Raw genomic sequence first — 21,767 nt, 5'->3', positions numbered from 1 at the left:
AGAGCAGAAGGAGATAATTGTAAAACAGAAGCCTGAAATCATCCACGTTGAACAGTGCTTGGGTGTGACATGTGTAGTTACCTGAGACCAGGAGGTGGTGAACCATTTGGAGCAAGGCTTCTCGAAGCATGCAGCTCTCTCCTCGGGTTTGAGCGAGCGAGCGCACACATGATCAGGAAACTCCTTAAACACACTTACTTCGAGCCCAGCACACACCACCTGTCTGCTCTTTACTCCGCGCCCACACGTTGCATTACACTGCAACACATTCAAAAAGAGATGCTGGAAAACAAAAGCCACTCACACACGGGTTTAATGACAGACGTAACACACTACAGCACTTTGAATAATCTAATACACTCTTGCCTTTTCAGGTCCTTACAATTCCAGAGTTATTTTGGTTTTTGGGTGTTTTTGCCCTTTGGCCAAAAGCACTGTGCTTCACATGCATTTGTATTATTTCCTTTGGCACAAACCCAGCAGTAAATAATAATTAATGCAATATAAATAATGAGCATAAAATTATAATGTGTGTCTTGTTATTGCTGGCAAGGTCGGCAACTTCAAAGAGTTAAATAGGTTTATACATTTTGGGGGTTGTGCAGTACATCTGTTAATCTTTATTGTAATACTCAAGTCTGAGATACTGATATCAGATAAGGCCAGAATATAACGTGTCTAATATAGGAATAGGATACACAAGGAATACACACACACACACCACACTTCAGGATTAAAGCTTTCCAAGTTTCACCAGAGCAGTGAATTTATACATGGTTTATGTGAAATCCGCTTTACTGTGTGTGTGTGTGTGTGTGTGTGTGTGTGTGTGTGTGTGTGTGTGTGTGTGTGTGTGTGTGAGAATGGGTGAATGAGACATGGTGTAAAGCGCTTTGGATAAAAGCACTATAAGTGCAGACCATTTATGCCCTAAAGATATAATAAATCATTAATATTTATTTACCTGTTCCCACTCCTGCTCCACCCAGTGTGCGGGGCAGTTTGGGGCTCCACACGGCTGCACGGCGAGGGGCTTCAGCTCCCGATCACAGTGACCATCAGAGATCACCTTCCCATTCCCGCTCTTACACACCACGTAACGCATCATGCGGCCTTCTCCACACGGCCCTGAGCACTTAGACATGGAGATCAAATACAGCCACACAGAGCCAGAGAAATGATTTCAGTTCCTCAAATTCTCCTTTACCTCCACAAAAGTAAAATGATTCTAACTCTTTATTTAAACAAAATGGCTGATCCAACACTGAAACTGTAATTAATTTCTGTAATGCAATCGTGATGCATGACTCACTTTCTCTCGAAATTCAGTTCATGGACAGATGACCTGACATTTTCCTTTAGAATTCAATGGTATAATTCAGAATTCATTGTTCTAGCAATGATGGCACACTGTTCAGGCCCAGATGCAGCAAAACAGGCCCAAACCATGATACTACCACCACTATGTTTCACAGATGGAATAAGGTTCTTATGCTAGAATGCAGTGTTTTCCTTTCTCCAAACATAACCCTTCTCATTTAAACCAAAAATTTTATTTTGGTCTCATCTATCCACAAAACATTTTCCAGGTGATCTTTAGCAGCTGTAGAAGGGCAGCAGTGTTCTTTTTAGAGAGCAGTGGTTTTCTCCTTGCAGCCCTGCCATGCACACCACAGTTGTTCAGTGTTCTCTTGGTGGTGGACTCATGAACATTAACATTAGCCAATGTGAGAGAGGCCTTTAGTTGCTTAAAGGTTACCTTGGCTCCTTTGTGACTTCGTGGACTTTTACATGTCTGGTTTTTGGAGTGATCTTTGTTGGTAGACCGCTCCTGGGGAGGGTAACAATGCTCTTAACTTTCCTACATTTGAACACAAGCTGCGACCGTGGCTTGGTGGAGTCCAAACTCTTTAGAGATGGTTTTGTAGCCTTTTTCCACTCTGGGGAGCTTCAACAACTCTTTTTCTGAGCTCCTCGGAAATCTCCTTTGTTCATGCCATGATACACTTTCACAAAACATGTTGTGAAGATCAGACTTTGATAGATCCCTGTTCTTTAAATAAAACAGGGCGCTCACTCACACCTGATGGTCATCCCCTCGACTGAAAACACCCGACTTCATAGGTTCACATAACAGATATGTAATATTGGATCATTTTTGTCAACAAGTAAATGACCAGGTATAACATTTTTGTCTCATTTGTTTATGTGGGTTCTCTTTCTCTAGTTTTAGGAAAATCTGATTACGTTTTGTCATATTTTATGTAGACTTATAGAAAATTCTAAAGGGTTCACAAACTTTCAAGCACCACGGTATGTGTTTTCAGCGCTAAAATAATAGAAGCAGCCATCTTAAACCCAGAATCACTTTTCTTCTCAGCATGATCTGGTGTCCACACTAACATTAGACTTGGGTAGGAGGTGCGGTTCAAAGAAGGTAGTGACTGGGATGATCGTTTTAGGTTCCCATAGTGCAAATCAGACACCAAACATTTGGTATACATTTTGTATGTATAACAAAATGCTGTTAGTTGACCCCAGGCACTCACATGGCTGACCGACTACATCTGAGGTAAGGTGAAAGGCGTGTAAATGTCATTTTTGATCAGTTGCTTTAACTTGGAAGAATAATATTTTATATTACCTGCTTCATTCTGGTCACATGTGTCTGTCCTTCCATTTGGTTTTAAGCGAATTTTTGAATTGCAAATAATGTTCTGGACATTCATTTGTTTAATAACACAAGGCGTTTATTATAGGTAAAAGCGGGTCGAGTGATGTGGGTGTCATTTCTCATGTAGACACTCACCGGGCCCCAGTCCGACACAATCCACCTGCGGTCACATGGCGGTCCGTCACACTCCCTTTGATTGATGGGCCGTGTGGACTCGTTACACAGGTGAGCATCCATGGAGCACCGCACCTCCCTGCTCCTCACACCACGTCGCCCACACCGTGCTGAGCACTACAAACAGACACACACAGTCAAACACAGCACTACAGCCAAACCTCAAGTCCACATTCTCGTTCTATTCTAGCCCTAAAAACCAAAGCATATATTCAGTATAAGCATAACCATATATTCAAGCCCAGTTCTGGTTTCCTGAAGTGTTTAAAAAGTTACCCAAAATTTGTTCTGAGGATCATAAATACTTGCTATAGAAATCCAGATTCTCCATTTCCAAACAGAACGGAAACTGCACAGATCAGTGGAGCTAAACAAATCAGCTTCTTGTACGTACTGACCTCAGACCAGTCCGACACCTCCCACTGAGGGCCACAGGATTTGCTCCTGCAGGATTTGCGTGCCATGGGCTTGTGCAGCTCAGCAGCGTGGCACAGATCGTCATACACAGAGCTGTCGAAGCCTGGTGCCATCATCTTCCAGCAGCGCACCGTCCGAAACTGAAAACCCTCACCACATGTCCGAGAGCACTCGCTCCAGCGGCTCGTCTCCCACCTGCCTCACACACACACACACACACGGCATATCTCTAATCTCCTGGAGCCTACCACTGATCCTATGGATGGCTCGCAGCTCAGCCCTGAGAAGGTGTTTCTCTTATATTCGGTATATTACATGGTGTCCCAAATGTCTCCATACATAGGAGAAATGAACACTTTTTAGTTAAGTGTAACTTTATTTACAAAACATCCTCTACATGAGCGCCAGTTTCTTTGTAAACACACACGGAGTTGTCTCTCCCACTCATGACGAACTCGTGTTGACGCATCTGGACTTATGCATGTAAATGCGTGTCCAGCGCAACATTGCAACTAAATTCTTTAGTTCTTTAAATTCTAATTCTTTGAATTAGACTCGATGCCGAAACGCTTCACTGCTGCTACTTCCTGTGTAAAATTTTAGCAGTGCAGAGATTAGAGCTTACAAACTGCAGTTTTGTCATCATTCCACAAAAGACATCTTTACAAAATCGATGCGTTTTCCCGCCTTCTTTTGATTGACAGGATATAACCGGCCCTGATCATCGGATGTTTTTAAACCATCGGCCGTTAGCGGAAAAACCGCCTTTATTGTCCGATACATCGATGCATCTCTAGTTTAACCGATGTTTTTCATGCTTGTTCGATGAACCATAAACAATTATTGCACATGCACCTGTGGAACGGTCCTTAAGACATGAACATTTTACAGGCGCTAGGCGATTAAGGTCACAATTACAATAACTTAAGACACTAAAGAGACCTTTCTAGTGACTCTGAAAAACACCAGAAGAAAGACGTCTAGGTTTCCAGCTCAACTGCGTGAACATGTCATAGGCCTGCTGCAGGGAGGCATTTGGACTGCAGATGTGTTCAGAGAAATAAACTGCAATGTCTGTAATATAAGACGCCCAATACCGTGCTACTATGAGGATGAGATGCACTGTAGTAATTAAAGCAACTGGTGGACACCACATACTGACTGTTACTTTTGATTATTGCCTTGCAACTCCAGTGCTCCAGGCTTGACCCTGGGCTCAGGCTGCTGTTAGTGTCTAATCTCTGTGCATGTTCTAACGGTCTCGGCATGGGTTTCCTCTAGGTTCCCTGGTTTTCTCCCACCTCAAAAATTGCCCCTCGGAATGAAGGAGCGTATGAATGTGTGTGGAGTGACGGTCCTCCTTGAAATGTAGCATTCATCCTGCTTCCAAGTTTTTACTCACATGCACACAGACAGACAGTGACACACAACACACACACACACACACACACACACACACGTAGGTGTCTCTGACCTGGGCAGACACTCTCTGCCTGTGCAGAACTCGTACGTGGGCTCAGGTCGAGTCAAAGAATCACAGTAACTCTCATCAACCTCAGAACCGTCATATCTTACACACAAAGCATATGCTGTGCTGATACCTACAGACACACAGAGAGAGATTAGATAGATAGATAGATAGATAGATAGATAGATAGAGAGTCATGTGAAAAATTAAGTACACCCCATGAAAATTGTAGGCTTTTTTGACATATTTAGACAAGCAAACATTTGATCAACTTTGAAACGGAACAGATTAATGAAGTTGATATACTTCAACAAAACCACAAGGAAAATTAGCTTTCTCAATCATTTATTCAACAGAAATATCAATAGATGTGATATTCTTCTGTGGAAAAAGTAAGTACACCCTCAGTCTCAGAAGCTGGTATTGCGCCCTTTAGCAGAAATAACTTCCTGTATGCGTCTTGCATAATTATCTACCAGGTTTGCTGGAATTCTTGACCACTCTTCCATGCAATATTCTTTCAGTTGCAGGATGTATGAGGGTTTTCTTGCATGTCCTTCCCATTTTAAATCCCCCCACAGCATTTCAATGGGATTCAAATCCAATCCAGGCTTTGACTAGGCCATTCCATAACCCTCCACTGATGTGACCAGCAAGCTACTGCAGACGCTCTATCAGTCTGTAGTAGCCAGTACCCTGTTCTTCACTGCGACGTGCTGGGGAGGTGGAATTAAGGCTGGGGAAGTGGAATTAAGGCTGGGGAGGCTGACAAACTCAACAAACTGGTGAAGAAGTCTAGTTCTGTTGTTGATCAAAAACTGGAAAATCTAGAGACAGTGGTGGAGAAGAGAATGAGAGACAAATTCAGGTCCACTCTGCCAAACCCCTCTCATCCACTATATGTTGAGCTGTGGCAAATGGAGAGCACCTTCAGCAACAGGCTCACTATTTTAATAAGTTTAAAGGTGTAGACATGTTCCTAGGCTATTTTTGTCATTTCTTGGGCACTTAACGTATGAAATAAATTATTCTTCTAAACAGATTATGCTTAGTGGATTGAAAATGCACATGTTCAAGGGCACTGGAAAAATCAGAGTTAGTCTTCTGTTATTATACCAGTTTACCGGGATATAGGGTGTGTAGGATTGGGGACATTTTTAAAATTTACTTATTCACAGAATTTCTTAATGAGAGTAGCGGCATGTGCATTTGTGACTTTTCCTTTTGTCAAATGACTTCAGTAGAACTGCCACCTCAAGTAATTCGTTATTTTTTAAAGAAAACTTTCAATGTATTCGGTGTTGCCAACTTTAAAGCAGTGGCTTGGTGTGCATGTCAGTGTGTTGGTTCATAATTGCACCTGTGGTACAAGTTGAACTGCAGGGTGCGTACGCAGATACCTTCCATCTGTACACGCCTGCCAGACTGACATCGTGGTCGAGAGACACCACCTCAAACTCATTACTGCAGCAGAGAGAGAGAGAGAGAGAGAAGGGGAAATAAGGGGGATCAACATTAGCACAGATTAATATGGAAAGAATGCAGTTGATTAACCCTGAGGCTAGATGGTTTCTCTCTCCCTCTAGTTTACTTTGTACCAACCTCGCTCCCCCATCTCAAACCTCCCAACCCGCACTGCACCTTCTTTCCTGTTCTTTCCCTCCATCCCCTCCTCAGTCCCTCTGGCTGACCTGTCAGTGAGTGGGAGGCGCTCTGGTGCCCCCTGCTGGAGCGGGAGGAGTTGAGCTCTGTGCTGTGAGGTGCTGTTCGCCTCAGGCTCTCTCTGGGTTGTTGTGTGGATCTGCAGAGCCAGGTTGTTCTTCATGGAGGAGCTTGAGTTCAGCTTCAGCGTGGAGCAGGCGGAGATGGATGTACTCTCTGCACACTTATACAGCTTGCTCTTTGCACTCGTTGTCACGGGCTGCGTTTCATTAGTCACACTAGAAGAGTCGCCTTCAATCAGGTTAAATTTGGAGCCTGGAGGGGTTAGAGTGCATTCTGTTCATATTTTAATCAATCACAAATTTTATCATTCTTAACTAATTAAACATAATGGACTGAAGGGTTGGTTAAAAGTTGTCATGGATATACTGTATATTTTTAATTATTTGATTGGGCGGTTGTGGCTCAGGTGGTAGAGCGGGTTGTCCACTAATCGTAGGGTTCGATTCCTGGCCCACATGACTCCACATACTGAAGTGTCCCTGGGCAAGACACTGAACCCCAAGTTGCTCCCGATGGCAAGTTAGCGCCTTGCATGGCAGCTCTGATACCATTGGTGTGTGTGTGTGTGTGTGTGTGTGTGTGTGTGTGTGTGTGTGTGTGTGAGAGTGAGAGAGAGAGAGTGAACGAGACTTTGGAAAGTGCTTTGGATAAAAGCGCTACATAAGTGCGCCATTTACCATTTTTTGCATTAGATCACAGGCTTCACATTAACTTTTGTTTTTGCGTACTGTGGTGCCTCACTGTATCTCACTCTACAATTATGTAGCATTATTTAGCATTTAGTACATTTAGTTAATGTGAATGAAGTAGTCTGATGCAAACATTCGTACATGAACGATTATAAGCTTTTGTCCCACAGTGCTGTTGAATTTCTAAATATGATTGGTCAGAACTTTCTAACCATGCCCTCCCAATATGTATCAACATTGAATAATTTGAAAATTGTAATCATTTGCAAAAGGCTGGGGTATAAGTAGAAATCACGTTCAGACATTATAGGACTCTTTGTACTGTATCAGGCAGTATAATGTATAATCGCATTTCCAATCATGATTTAAAACACCACTACTTACACCTAGCTTAGAATACAGATAACTGATTTATCGAAGACTTCACTGTGGAAACAGATCTCATCTACATGTTATTAATCTCACACAAATCACTGTTACCAAAGTTTATACAAAGGGCAAAAGAAACACACACTAATTCTGCACTCACCAAAGCCACCATTCTTTCCCAGCTCATTATGGAGAACCTCTCCAGATGCTCTAAGTTGCAGCGCTTCAGGTTTTGCACTGAGGTTACAAGGAGCCTGGTGCTCCCACCGAACATCTCCATGTGCCTCCATGCTCCCCTTATGATCCAAAGGTGTACTCTGGTTCTTCTCGTCCTCTCGGTCCTCGTTGCGAGCCTCTACCTCATTCCCGGTGATGGGGAGTTGTGTATAGGAAGCGTTGGCAATCATGCTGGCCAGTGGAGGCTGCTCCTGGGTGGATGATGCTGCGGTGGAGGACACGCGAGGCACCGTGTACTCGTACGTAATGTGAGGCATCTTTCCATTAAGGTTGTAATACTTTATACAAAGACAAAAAAAAAGTTATAGCACTACACTGAGTCAAATGAGTCACACTAAACCTTTTCAAGAAATGAAAACTTAAGTTATGTGCAGGAGTGCATGCGTGAAATGAAAATCGATTACCAGTGGGGGATGTGTCACTATTACAATTTACATCATAATAAAACCTAAGCTCTAAGACTGGTTTACAATACTAGAACTATAATGTACTTGAAATAAATAAATAAATAAATAAATAAATAAATAAATCACATGCATATTTATAGAAACGATGGTGGATTATTTGCATTTGCAATTGCGTGATTCGGCTTTTTGCGCGTTCACATCGTGTCAGAATTTCATCGACGACTCTGAAATTCTACTCAGACTTGGAAATTTCCATGGCAGCCATTTCTAAGGCAGCACACGCGGCACCAAAATAAATACGATGACAACCATGACGGCTAGCAGTTAATTGAATCATATTTAATTATCTTAAAATTGTTTAGAATACAACGCTAAATTCGACTTGCAAAAATACCACTATAACTTTGTTTATTTCTATGAGGCCAAGTAACATTTTTAGGGAAAATGTTCGCCAAACATAACTGCGTACAATTTGTAACCTCTGCTAATTTATTGTTCGTGTTTGTTTATTGTGCGACATCACAACTCAAGTCAAATCTTCAGTTTTAAGCAGATACAAGTTACAAGTTCAACCAACACATGCACATTTTTGGCAAGATTTCGGTAATTACGGTAAATTCTGACATGAAATGAACACACTGCTATAGCTAACACTACCTGTTAGGTTGTGTTATATTGTTAGCTACAGGATGTGAGAAAATTGAGAAGAAGAAAATGTTTAGAAGGATTTTTTTTTTAAAGAAAGAGAGAAGTAATGGTTCTATTAGAAGCAGTACATACCTATATACCTACCATGACGTTCAGGCCCTGCTGGGTAGGACCCTGGGCCATGATGTACTCAAAGCCATCTGAGAAGAGGTTAACTGGCCTCCGGTATTTAAACACTGTTCCTGCTATGGGGAAGTTGCGCGGGTTGTCGAGTACAGTGTTGCCATTAAAGAAGAAGTGGCCAGCTTCATCAGACAGCGCTAAATGGGACAGTATGACCAAAATGAACCCACACACACACTCAGCCGCTAATCAGTTTTCTGTATTCATTTGTTTTTTTTCCCCTCTAGCAGATGCTGAAACGTGCACAACAAAGCTTAATTGTAACATGACTTAATTCTATTTCACATTAGCCTAACTGTAATGTCCACCGTCATTAAACAGTACGAGAGCGGCCTCTAGAGGCGAAATAAAAACCATCACTGACAAATTTCGTTGAGTTATTTGAATTGGGTTTTTTTTTTATTATTATTATTATTATTATTATTCATTTTGGATGTCTATTTTTATATGTTATTTGGAGTATTACAATTTGGTTTAGCTTGGACGTATATGTTTTATTTACTTTAATATTTATTAATAGTTAATACATGTTAATATATATTTATTTAGTTTTTTAAAAAAAGTACAGTACATTTTCATGGTACAGTCAGTACGGTTCTTGGCAGGTACCGCCCAACTTAGTTATCGGTAAAATCCACTACCAGTCGATCTCTATCCCCCATCATACGACAGTTACCAATCTGGGAAGATGAAGGCTACGATATACTTCATCCGAGACACATGCAGCATTTTTCCAGACTGCTGCTTGCTCTGAGCCAAGGTGCGGCGTAACACACTCGGAGGAAAGCGCTATCCATATACATGACACACACAGATGCCCTTGATTGGTCGCTGTGATGGGATAGGGAAGAGTGTGTACTAGACTAAAGCAGCAGGAGACTCTAAAGCATAATTTTAGAAAATGGCACAATCATGCATAATATATTTTAATTTACTGGTTGTTAAATGCCATATACAGAAAATTCACCTATCAGGGGTGAGAAAAACTTATTGCACGATATATATGTGATAATATGGCTCCTGAACTGTGTGTGCTTTCTTCTCTACCTGCATTCTGGTAGAGAAGTAGAGATTTTACCCAAGATGTTTTCAGTCTTTCGCCGCTCGACGATCTGGATGTCCGTGGCTCCGACAGGTATATTAGTTATAAAGGCATAGCCTGAGGGATCATAGAAAATACCAATGATTTCAAACTAGTCCTAGGATTTTAGTGTCACTACAAAATCAACTTCCTGGTAAACAAAACCACCGTTAGTTCAATATACAATCTGACAGTAATGATTTCTTTTAAATGCTCGGTTTACAAATAAGAAATGCTGTAAAAGGTTTCAGAATTTTATAATGTTATTTAACAGGATGGTTATGGTGGAGTTGGATGGAAAACGAGGGCCCTTGAAAAAGAACTTTAACCCTGAACTGCTCAGCTCTGAGCTCAGATTGTACTCTGGCCAGCTTGTAAGTTGCTTTGGAGAGCAACACCAGCCAAATGAATAGATGTCAGTGTAAAAACAGGGCCTTAAATTTTCAGCCAGAAAAAAAAAAAAAAAAAAGTTTGTATAGCAAATTAAAGCACACAATGAATACTATTAACCAAACATAGGAAAAAGAAACGATGATGGTATTGAGAAAAGGAAAACTGTGCTCATGGTAAAAACACCGCCTGCAGTATGACAGTGTCCCAATGTGAATTCCATCCATCCATCCACCCATTTTCCATACCGCTTACACTACACAAGGTCATGGGAAAGCCTGATGCCTATCCCAGGGAACTCTGCACATGAGGTGGGGGACACCCTAGACAGGAGGCCAGCACACCACAGGGTACAATCACACATACATTCACACACACTACAGACAATTTGGAAATGCCAATCAGCCTACAACACGTCTGTGTACTGGTGGAGGAAACCAGAGTATCTGGAGGAAACCCCGAACCCTGGAGGTGCGACGCAAACGTGCCCCCCCGCCCCAATGTGCGATCATTAACAGAAATTCAAATGTTTATTTTAAAATCTCATTGTGTGGTGGTGGTGTTTTTTTTTTGCATGTGTTCTGAGTAAATAGAATTTTAGTAACATATGTGACCTCTTAGTGGTAGTATAAGATATACCTAACTGTGTGATCCCTTTCCGGTAAGATCCTGAGATCCGGTAGCAGGTGTCACCGTTTCCACCGCAGATGCCACATTTATCTATAGATTTACTGGAGTACAGTTTCCCATCACACCCAACCACCTGTATGAGGACAGAGACACAGGAAGCTGGTAAGGACATGGAGTCCATCGATGCCATTTTTTAGACTGTTGGTTTTTGGTAGTCGACAATACTGATACCAAAATGAGTAACCTACTTAGTATCAATCAATCACAGGCATCATGGAACGTTATTTAGTTCTGCTGATGTTCGTAGCTGCTACAAGGGAAGTTTATATGTTCAACACGTTACAGTATCTTTAATAGCTATTATGAGGGCAGGAACAATTAGTGCCCAGACCAGTATCAGTAAGTGTGCTCCTTAAAAATGAGACTAACAATCAAAGTGTAGACCCTTGCAAAAGGAAGTGTCTCAGTGCTCGCAGAACTGAAATGGAGGACAGATTTCCTATATGTTCATGTCACTGCTCCATGCTCACTATTACCTCTGTGTGCGTCTGTTGTGTAACCCATGTAGTATAAAAAGAATCACTTAGAACTTTATGGCTGCCATCCAATTATTTGCATGGGTTGCTAAGTTCGAGGTTAACTGATGCATTCTATTATAGCATGACTTTACTCAATTGGCAGTATGGAAAGAACCATCATCCCATCCCAAACTCCATCTACTGGAGATGATTTATGAATGGTGTAGCCTTCTAGAAGTAGGTGTAGTGTGTAACCTGGCATTGGCCCTCTATGCAAACGCCCTTGTAGGCACCATTCCTGCAAAAGGTCCCGTCGTGTGCCGGAACCAATAGCTGTCTCTCTCCCGTGGTGGTGGTGCACTGCAGGTCACACGGCTTGCTGGAAATGCTGATGTAATCATCTGGACAGGACATGACATCATTAATGCTGTTAAATCTCTAGACTCTGGAGAGTTCTGCTGGAGATTGAAGTTAGTCATTGTATCATAGAAAGGCCTCTTTTGTTCCTTAGAGGCCACGGGATTCGGAAATAAACCCAAACGCCCATCTACGAGATGCGAGACTATGGAACGGCTGTCCCGGGGCCAAGAATGGAAGATCAGAGACGCTCTGTGTCTAATAACTAAGCGAAACAGGAACAGACTTTAAAAAAAAAAAGGACCATAGGAGAGCAATGGAAAGACGAGGCCTGACTTGCGCTTACATCCGAACAATCTTCTGGCGACTTCAGACTGTCAGGAAGGAAAGGTGAGTAGAACAGGTGGCAGAAACTGGCAGGAGCTCCAACTTGTGTCCGACACCCTCCTCAAACGTGCTTTTACAACACATTGAGCTGTTCTGTTAGCTCGTACACCTTACTAACACACTGCATGTTAGTTTTTCCCTTCAATTTGTCAACTGTCTGTAGTTCCAGTTAGTCTAATCAACTCATTTATATTTCAGTCCCTTCGACAGATGCTTTTCTCCAAAGTGAATTACAACCGAGTTGAGCAAATGAGAAAGTTACCTTCAATACTTCTGGCACAAATTTTATTCCATATTTATGGGACTCTTTATCTATAAATGATATTACTGAGCCCTGTGTCCAGTGTTTAAGAGCAAACATCATGATACATGATGTGTAAAAGTGTGTAAATTTTGTTTTGGCTGAACAGTTTCTATAATAACTGAGTCCTAAGGCCAAGCTAACCCTTGTGGAATTTATCATCATGTTCCTTCATTATAGCAATGAACACTGAGCAAATGAACCTGAACTCTCAAAGAAAGTTTGTCCCACCCCAATGTGTTTCAAATCTCCTTTTTTTTTCTTTTTTTTTTTACCTGGATAGAGGGGAACCCACTCGTAGTGCTTCCTGCTGAAGGCTTTGGCGTTGAACTGGGAGCACTGGTGCTGTTTGAAGCCGATTCTGCTGTTGGGGCACGGCTAGGCAATAAATACATCAATAATTACACAGCTCACACAGCAGGCGGCATGGCAAACAGCTTGCACGTATTACAGCATTAAACTAACATGTCAGAATGCATGCGTATTCCAGCCAGCTTTGGCAGAACACAGTTCACACAGTTTCTCCTTATCCTTTAATTACGCTCAGCCCTACTTCAGGGATTCCAAATCACATAAAACACCGACATAAAATGCGGCCCTACCTGGTTAGTACACAACTGATACTGCTTAGGCGATCCAGCACAGAAGGAACTGTTAATGTTGTGTGTGGTAGTGAGCCTAGAAAGAGAACATTACATGTTAAAAACATTTCTACAGCTACAGAAGCAAGAGTAGACAAATCAAATATAGTGTAAAGCGTCATGCCTGGAAACCTGATTGATGAAGCTAAAATATGGCTTATGATGAGCAAAATGAGTTATTTCAGTGCATTAATACAGACTATGGGAAACAAACTAGTATATGAATTTCTGGGGAGAGGATTACTGTGTAGCCATAGTCCCTATCCTCCCTAAAAAGTTTCTGAAGTACTACATTGTTCTTGCACGCTCAGCAAAAAGTCAGTAAGTCCCTCGCCAGTGATTCAGGCTGTAGTTTTCTCTTAATCAAATCTTCCTAGCATTTTTTGTCTATCTGCAAGGTGACTGCAGAAGAATTCTGTGACAATGCACATTAAAGCTGTTCTCATAGCAACTCATAGTGGACCAACACTTTAGTAACACACTTTATGTTGTTGTTTTTTTCTCTTTAATTTGTCACACACCTGTAACTCTGATAGCCTTAAAAGCTATAGTTGTACTTAACCTCATGCATGGTGTAGATGCACTGCTGATTATACAGGAAGACTTGATTTAGGGCACTGAAAGCATTTTTTCACGCATGTGCAAATATTCATGGCAGGGTTTTTTTATTTATTTATTTATTTATTTATTGAACACAGTCTGCAATAACGTTAACACATTATTGTGCAATATGTAGTATTAAATCATTTTTATTCTTCCCTCCGGAACTAAATCAATCCTTAACTTATTTGCTAGCCTCCATGCCATCTTGCATCAGACAGTCTGTATCTGATGCATTCTACGCCGCTCCTTTCATGAGAGACTACCTGGCTTACACATGTGCGACTTTCCCAGGCTTGGTCGCCCCTTTCAGCCTACTCCAGATGGGCCTCCTCCTCATCTTTCTGTTTCACCACTGAGATCCCCCTCCCCAGCATGCACACATACACACACACGCACTCACTCACTCACTCTCTCTCACACAGGGGAGTGCTAATGGGGGCCAGCTGGCCTAGCTCAACATGAGCCCTTATCTTCAGAGGAATCTTCCTCAAGCGGCCGCCCATTTGCTCTAAAAGGCATTTTATAAGTATGTTTGTCTGGACAGTATTGCTGGTGTCATGTGGGCCGGTGATTTGGTTAATTAATGGCCCATAGACATACAATTTCTCTCATCCTGGGGGTTATAAGAGGAGAAATCTCTCGCTTCTTGCTAATAACGCATGGTCTTTTATGGCCAGCAAAGACATTTATGATGTCCAAAGTTTAGGGAAAACTTTATACCTGCCAGTTTTAATATCAGGTATACAATCATCATACAGTCACCTCAATTAAACATAGAAATCAAATTGGAACTATATACCATCATCTATATAACTTCCAATGTACATTTCCATCCTTAAACTTTGGGCCAAACCTTCTAATGAAGCTCCCACAATTGTGCAGAGCAAGACCAACTATGTGTTGAGGAAAAAAGTATTTCCAGCTTTGCAACATTCAAAATCAATGACACAGTGGGATTTTCAAACCTATTTTGGTCCAAAAATGACCAATACCATTTACCAAGACCCCTATTAGTGCAGATACGGAAATAAGACTGTACTTTCCAGGGCTCCTGAGTGGTGCAACAGAAAATTCTTCATCCAATCTTCAAAAAAAAAAAAAATCGCATATTTGACTCCAAAAAAAAAAAAATGTCCGCATGTCCAAAAGGTCAAAACTGACTGTCTTCTCGGGGTAGGAAGGATGGTATTAGTTTCCCGTCTGTCAATCATAGTGACACAAACCAACCGTGGACATTTTCCTGTGCGAGTGTGTTCAGTTGCCCTGTGACGTCGCATGAGCTGTAGCTTGAAAAGAGGTGTTAGCAGGCTTCACGTGTCTCAGAGGAAGCACTTGCTAGCCCTCACCCTCCCTGGATGGTAACTGTTGCGTGATACTAGTGAGTGAGAATTAGCAAATGAACAAATGCGTGATTAACCGGGGGGGTTGGGGTAGATTTTCCTGGCAATCACAGCCTTATAAGTTCTATCCCATTCCTCACAACCACATTTGGTGGTCTAATGTTCACTATTTATCTCCATCCAGAAATAGGCTACTTCACCAAAATATTAACTAAAACACACATTTAATTGTCTGTACAGAACAAACACCACATCAGACAATACTAAAGGGCCAATTTACACCTACAGCTTTCATGAACGGTCTCTCAATTCAAATTGTGCAGTTAATGAAAATGATGAATACATGACCATCATTTTCATGGTTTTAAATGATTGTAGATATTTGACTGATGGTATTTAAAATACCAAGCACTTAAATATGCACTAATATTTAAAAACAATCCTTGACTTGTGTGCTTTCTTGCTGTACTCACTTCTCTCTTTAGCTTGATGGTATTCTTAGACCCTATTGAACTAGCATGAGGATACATTTTTGATGGATATGTATGGATATGATGGACTATAGAGCCCGTCTATAAATAGTTCTGGATAAGGATGTGTGCAAATGCTGTAACGTAAAATAATATTAAAAAAAAAAAAAAAAAAAAAAAAAAAAAACCACATGCACACTGTGTCCCATGAGAGTGTGCACTTTTATGAGATTACCATCAAAATATGGACATAAAATATACTGACAGGGAAGACAGCAGGTATATTCGCTGTAAGATCTGCCAGCCAGCTGCTTATTTCTACCACGAAAAATTGTTCGAAAAGGGAAGGAGAGAAACTGTATTGATTGCATATTGCAGCAACACTCTCAACCACATCACTTAATAATGTATTCATTCAAACACAACCTACACAAGGTTCCACCTGAATGAATTGAATTCCACCTCCATTTGGATAGGTAAGACTGCCAAATGATGAATATAAATATCAATTAATGACCGACGCTTAGTAGTGCCTACTCCAGAACCTTCACACTAACTGTCCCTCAGTGGTGGAATGAACTTCCAACCTCCGGGACCACAGAATCTGTCACTATTTTCAAAAAACAGCTAAAGACCCACCTCTTCCGTGAAGCACTTTGCTTTTCTAGAACTCAATTTTAAAAAGTCTTGTATGGTAGCACTACTTGTATCGTTCTCCGCTTGAGATATAATTTTGCTCGTATTTCCTCATTTGTAAGTCGCTTTGGATAAAAGCGTCTGCTAAATGAATAAATGTAAATGTATAAATAAATAAAAAATGGATGGCATAATTAGTATTGGAGGACATTTCTCATATCTGATATTTACTCAGCTTTTCTGTGGAAAAATATCAACAAAAATCCCACAAGGCTCTGTACTCATTACACTCAGTTTAGGTTCAGTAACTGGTACAACACAAGTAAGTATCTTCAATAAAGGTCAGGACCATTTTCTTAAAGTGCAGTATTCCAACTTTAACAAGTGTATAGGGTGGTAAACTGTAGACGTCTCTGGAAGCGAAAGCAGATTGCAACTGTTATGAAGCCTGGGCTTGACAAAATGTAATTGCATTGCGCTATCAGGGCCATTTAAAACTCCATTTCCAAAAGGAAATGGAGTTTTAACCTACAGGCTGTGGCGGGTGATGCTAACCAGGGTAAGGTGTAGGTTCACAAAAGGGTCAGACTGATGGAGGAGTAACAAGCCCTGTACAGCTAAATAGCAAGCCCAGTCTAAGGGGAGGTTAGAACGGAGGGTCCCCCCGGGTCTGAGCCTCAGTCTTAACATTAGTGATCAAAACATCTTCATTAACTCCTCATGCAGAGCTGTGTCTTATCTATTCACAATATTCAAGTATGATAAAATTATCCAGAAACTGGAAGAGATTTTACCAACGGGATTTCAACAAAGAATGAGGACACATTGAAACAAGCGTTAACGTGTTTTGCTGGACGTCTAACCTCTGCTGCAGACAGTGGCGCTCCTGTGAGCGAACGCCTCCTCCGCATGTCCAGCTACAGGTTGACCAGCTGCTCCATTCACCCCACCACTGAGCCACTTCATCCGGGTGGAGCTCCTCCGTCCCCTCCCTACTGTCCTGGCCCAGGGATACAGAGAGAGAGGGAGAAACAGAGAAACAGGGAAGGAGAATAAGAGAGACAGGTAGCATTTTCACTCTTAAAACCTGGGACATTATCGGCCTACCTTTACTGGTAGTGTTTACTGGTAACGTGTTTTCTAATTACTCTGAACTCTGAGTCTGCAGAATGATTTGCTCATAAATGACCATACCACATTCTGCTGTTCTGCCGCCCTGCCACACTGCAAAAATTATTCAGGAATGGTTTGAGGAACATCACAAAGAGTTCAAGGTGTTGACTTGACCTCCAAATGCCCCAGCTCTTAATCCGGTCGAGCATCTGTGGGATGAGCTGGACAAAAGTATGATCCCACTTCGCAACTTACAGCACTTAAATGATCTGCTGCTAATGTCTTGGTGTCAGATACCACAGCACAACTTCAGAGGTCTTGTGGAGACCATGCCTCGACGGGTCAGAGCTTTTTTGGTGGCACAAGTGGGACCTACACAATATTAGGCAGGTGATATTAATGTTATGGCTGATGGGTGGCATTTTAAAATTCAAGTTTAAATCATAAGAGACAAGGTGGAAAAGAGTCACGCAAGCACTTGGCTTTCATCAAAAAATAAATAATAATAAATATTTTTTTGTAAAAAAAATAAATATATAAATAAGTTCAAAAGCCTTGAAATCATTCTTTAAAATAAGCATTTCCCAATAGACAATGTCATATTGGATAATCTTCCACAGACACATCAAAAATGGAAACTTCAGAAAATACTGAACACAGAAAGGCATCGATTAGATAATAAAAGAACATTATGTGCCTGTAACTATAAGGGTATCAGGTCTATTATATTATAATGATAAAACAATATTGTATTAATCTTTAGAAAATAACTGGACTTCAGGGGTTGGTCAACCTCCTCACTAAACGAATAACATCAGTGTCAGAGTTGTAGATATGCATTTGGCTTTTGTGGTATTTATGAATAGGACATTGGACATGAAGTGTGATTCCGTGTCTTGGTTTCATGCTGTAGCTCATGCTCAGTTAGAGGAGGATGGCTGAAATGTAAACTCAATCACAGGGTTTCAAAACAACACCTCTCCTTCAGAGCTCAGTAAAGCTGTGGGAGACAAACACCAGAGCCATGTAGAGGCAAACATACTCCTCTTGCACTTGTCCTGCGACACCCTGGGGTAAAACTCAACAATTACCAGCTGGCTTCTAGGAAATGGGGCTTAAAGAGGTGGCCTCAGGTGAGCTGTGTGGATTTAGACACTCTGACGCGTAGAGAGCCGAGTCCAGAGCAATGCAACAAACATGAAATGAGAACATACACAATGGGAAAGAGGTTTGGGTGAGACAGAGCACTGTGTGTGTACATGATGTTAGAGTTTCTTCTCCTTCATTGACTTGAGACTTTTCATCTCCTTACATTTTCTGTTTGTATATGAGCCTCCAAAAAGTTTTCCTGGGAATTTCACGGTTGATTGCTGCTTCAGTCTTCCTCGGATTTTAACTCTGGCGTCCATGGACACGCAACCCTTTCCTAATTAATTACCTTCAAATTTCCATATTGGTTTGATGCTCCAACAATCTGTAACCATTATATGTTTCCCCCCCTCTTTACACAGAACAAGAGGGACAAAATAAACAAGTCAAAGAGAAAGAGAGATAAATGGAGGGAGAAGCTGGGACCTTTGAGCTCAAATTGAAAACAGAACTGATAAAGGACAGATAAACAGAGAAGGGTGAAGCAGATGAATAATGAGCTGGACAGACCGAGAAAGAGCGACCGAAGAGCTCACTCCATTTCTCTTCAGAGGCCCTGAATGACTCCGACACATGAAAGGACTAACGGCTGCAGGCAAATTATACCGACTCCTGTCTGTCGTCTAGACGGAGAGATAATCACTCTTCCTAATGCCTGAACCTGCACTTTAGCGACACTCGGGCACGACGCTGAGCAAATCTCTCTTCAGTGATGGGAAAGGTCTGTTATAGTGCTGACTGAACAGCAGCTTTGTGCTTTTCCACATAGCAGCTCTGAATGTAAAGTGTGGGAGTGTGGTCCAGTTCTGCACACGACCAATAGGACAGCTATCTTGTACATGGAAAGATAAAGGATGAGGCAAAGAACATCCTCATGATAAACAAGAAACCGCTGAACAGCAAAAGCACAGCAATCTTATTATATTCAGGCATGTTTATGTGATTTTACCCTGAAAAATAGCATGGTATGCATCTGTATTAGTAAAAATGCATTATGTGGTTATTTTCATTCAGAAATGGGAAAAATGGGTCATTCGCAGTGAACACAAGAGGTTTGGATAGATTATGCTCGCACGTGTAGAGATGTTTGCGCCTGTCACAAACATGCTTTTTATTTTTAAAAATAGCACCATTATTTATGCTTATAATGACCAAAAATAAAGCAGTGCTCATTCAATGTTTGAGCAAAAGAAAATATGTTATGCACATTCAATACATTCAGAAGGATTAGAGATTAGGCGACAACTTAAGCTTCAACACCAGTGCTGTGTTTAGGGGAAAAGTGCCAAAGTAGGGAACTGTTTGCCCTTGAGCAAGGCCTTTAAGCCTCCATTGGATACATTTATTTCTCTCGCTTCATTCTGTTACTCTCCCTCCATCTTTCTCTCCCTTTGTGTCTGTCTGCCTCCCTACTGTTTCTCAGTGTCTGTTTCTCTCTCTCACAAATATTGCATTTACAAGGATGATAAGCAAAGAACTCACATGTAGTGTTACAAAGTACAAGGACATATCTGCCTCAGTCTATGAATCATACATAACAGTAGAAGAAGAAGAAGAAAGAAAGAAATAAATAAAAAATAAAGACACCTCTCATACCATCACAACCCCCCTCATCCCCCCTCAGCCTCAGGACCTTAATGCATGTCCAAACAAGAATTTGCATGCCCATATGTTTTGTGTCTCAATAGCCTTTGGATGTTTATATCCTGAATAGGCGGAAAGACCTTAGAAAGGTCCTCTCTGCAGATATATGTGTGTGTGTGTGTGTGTGTGTAGCAGGCTTTTAAAGCAGGGGCTCCCCAAAAAAGGTAACAGGACTTGTAGTATAATCTTAAAAAGATACACTGCATTTTTCAACCCAACTTAAAGGCTTCACCAGTACGGAATTAAATTTGTGCCAAAATTATTGAACGTAACTTTTCAGGAAACGAACAAAAATATACAATGAGAAAGAAGAAAAGCACTCTCAGACTGAAAACAATGAACTCAGTGGCAAAAGTGGAATATGGTCATCAAATAAACAGCATTTTCACTAATGGTTTATAAATCAAGGCACTTTACATTTATAAAAAAAAAAAACCCAAATCATGCATAGACACAAATAATAAAAAATAAGCATAAACTTTTTTGTTCATCCAATACTTTTGGCACAAATTTTATTCCATATATCAGTTCAGTCCTGATGCCGTCATAAATCCAATCACTACAAGAATGGCCCTGAAATACTTTAAAAGTTTCTACTGAAATATTTTTGATACTCTTAGCAACTCTGGTGCTTATTTGTTGGCTGGTGTATTTTCGTTATTCTCATAAATTAATGGTAAAATGCAGCTCAAATGTTACATGGACATTTCTAGTGCAGTTACAATGCCATTTAATAGAAGAAGAAAAAAAAAATAAATCATTGATCACAAACATAAAGTGATAATGATCAAGTTTATCTGTTAGATCCTGAAAACAAAAAAGTTTAAATGTCATATTAATGAGAACCCCAACAAATGAGTAAGAGAGAGTTTGACTCCAAGTTCTAGAATACGGTGCTGTGGAAAAGTATTTGCCCCCATTCTGATTTCTTCTGTTTTGGTGTATCTTGTGAAATTATTTCAGAAATTAAAACAAAATCCAAGATAAAACAAAGGCAACCTGACTAAACACAAAATACAGTTTTTAAATGATAATGTGATTTATTGAAGCAAAAAAAGTTCTCCAATACCAACTGGGACTGTGTGAAAATGTATTTGCCCCCGTAGTTATTAATTCCCCAAATCTATGAAACTGCATTCATAATGGGGTTCAGCTGGACTAGACGCAACCAGATCTAATTAGTGCAAACCCTGTTCAATCAAATCAACACTTAAATACAACTTTTTCAATGGCATGAAGTTGGTTCAAACGTTTTACCCAGTAACACACTATGCCAAAGTTGAAAGAAATTCCAGAAATGATGAGAAGGTGATTGAAATAGTGAGAGCCATTATCTCCAATGAAAATTCAGCACAGTAGTGAATCTTCCCAGAAGTGTCCGACCTTCCAAAATTCCTCCAAGAGCACAGTAACTACTCATCTGGGAAGTCACAAAAGAGCCAAGGACAACATCAAAGGACCTACAGGTCTGTCTTACATCAATAAAGGTCACTGTTCATGACTCCACTATCAGAAA

The 21,767-nt window shown here is 40.9% G+C and overlaps 1 protein-coding gene across 8 annotated transcripts in view; it reads right to left on the bottom strand.

Annotated features, from left to right (window-relative positions):
* Positions 1 to 21,767, bottom strand: part of si:ch211-267e7.3 (ADAMTS-like protein 2) — a 57,577-nt gene that overhangs the window by 4,965 nt on the left and 30,845 nt on the right. For 4 of the 8 annotated variants that reach the window (XM_053687374.1, XM_053687373.1, XM_053687375.1 and 1 more), the window contains 15 exons: positions 17,209 to 17,345; positions 13,258 to 13,333; positions 12,931 to 13,033; positions 11,866 to 12,011; positions 11,102 to 11,225; positions 10,070 to 10,150; positions 8,953 to 9,128; positions 7,677 to 8,031; positions 6,425 to 6,710; positions 6,094 to 6,197; positions 4,740 to 4,866; positions 3,247 to 3,460; positions 2,810 to 2,965; positions 965 to 1,135; positions 82 to 258 (listed from right to left, as the gene is read on the bottom strand). In XM_053687374.1, coding sequence (XP_053543349.1) covers positions 82 to 258; positions 965 to 1,135; positions 2,810 to 2,965; positions 3,247 to 3,460; positions 4,740 to 4,866; positions 6,094 to 6,197; positions 6,425 to 6,710; positions 7,677 to 8,031; positions 8,953 to 9,128; positions 10,070 to 10,150; positions 11,102 to 11,225; positions 11,866 to 12,011; positions 12,931 to 13,033; positions 13,258 to 13,333; positions 17,209 to 17,345 — 2,433 coding nt within the window. Of the gene's footprint in view, positions 1 to 81; positions 259 to 964; positions 1,136 to 2,809; positions 2,966 to 3,246; positions 3,461 to 4,739; positions 4,867 to 6,093; positions 6,198 to 6,424; positions 6,711 to 7,676; positions 8,032 to 8,952; positions 9,129 to 10,069; positions 10,151 to 11,101; positions 11,226 to 11,865; positions 12,012 to 12,930; positions 13,034 to 13,257; positions 13,334 to 17,208; positions 17,346 to 21,767 lie in introns of those variants that run through there. The other 4 variants (XM_053687369.1, XM_053687370.1, XM_053687371.1 and 1 more) reach the window with 3 other exon arrangements.

Source organism: Ictalurus punctatus, chromosome 17 (genome assembly GCF_001660625.3).
Source record: "Ictalurus punctatus breed USDA103 chromosome 17, Coco_2.0, whole genome shotgun sequence".
Lineage (NCBI taxonomy): Eukaryota > Metazoa > Chordata > Actinopteri > Siluriformes > Ictaluridae > Ictalurus > Ictalurus punctatus.
Note: the sequence above shows the minus strand (reverse complement) of the source record. Positions and strands in the feature narration are given on the sequence as shown.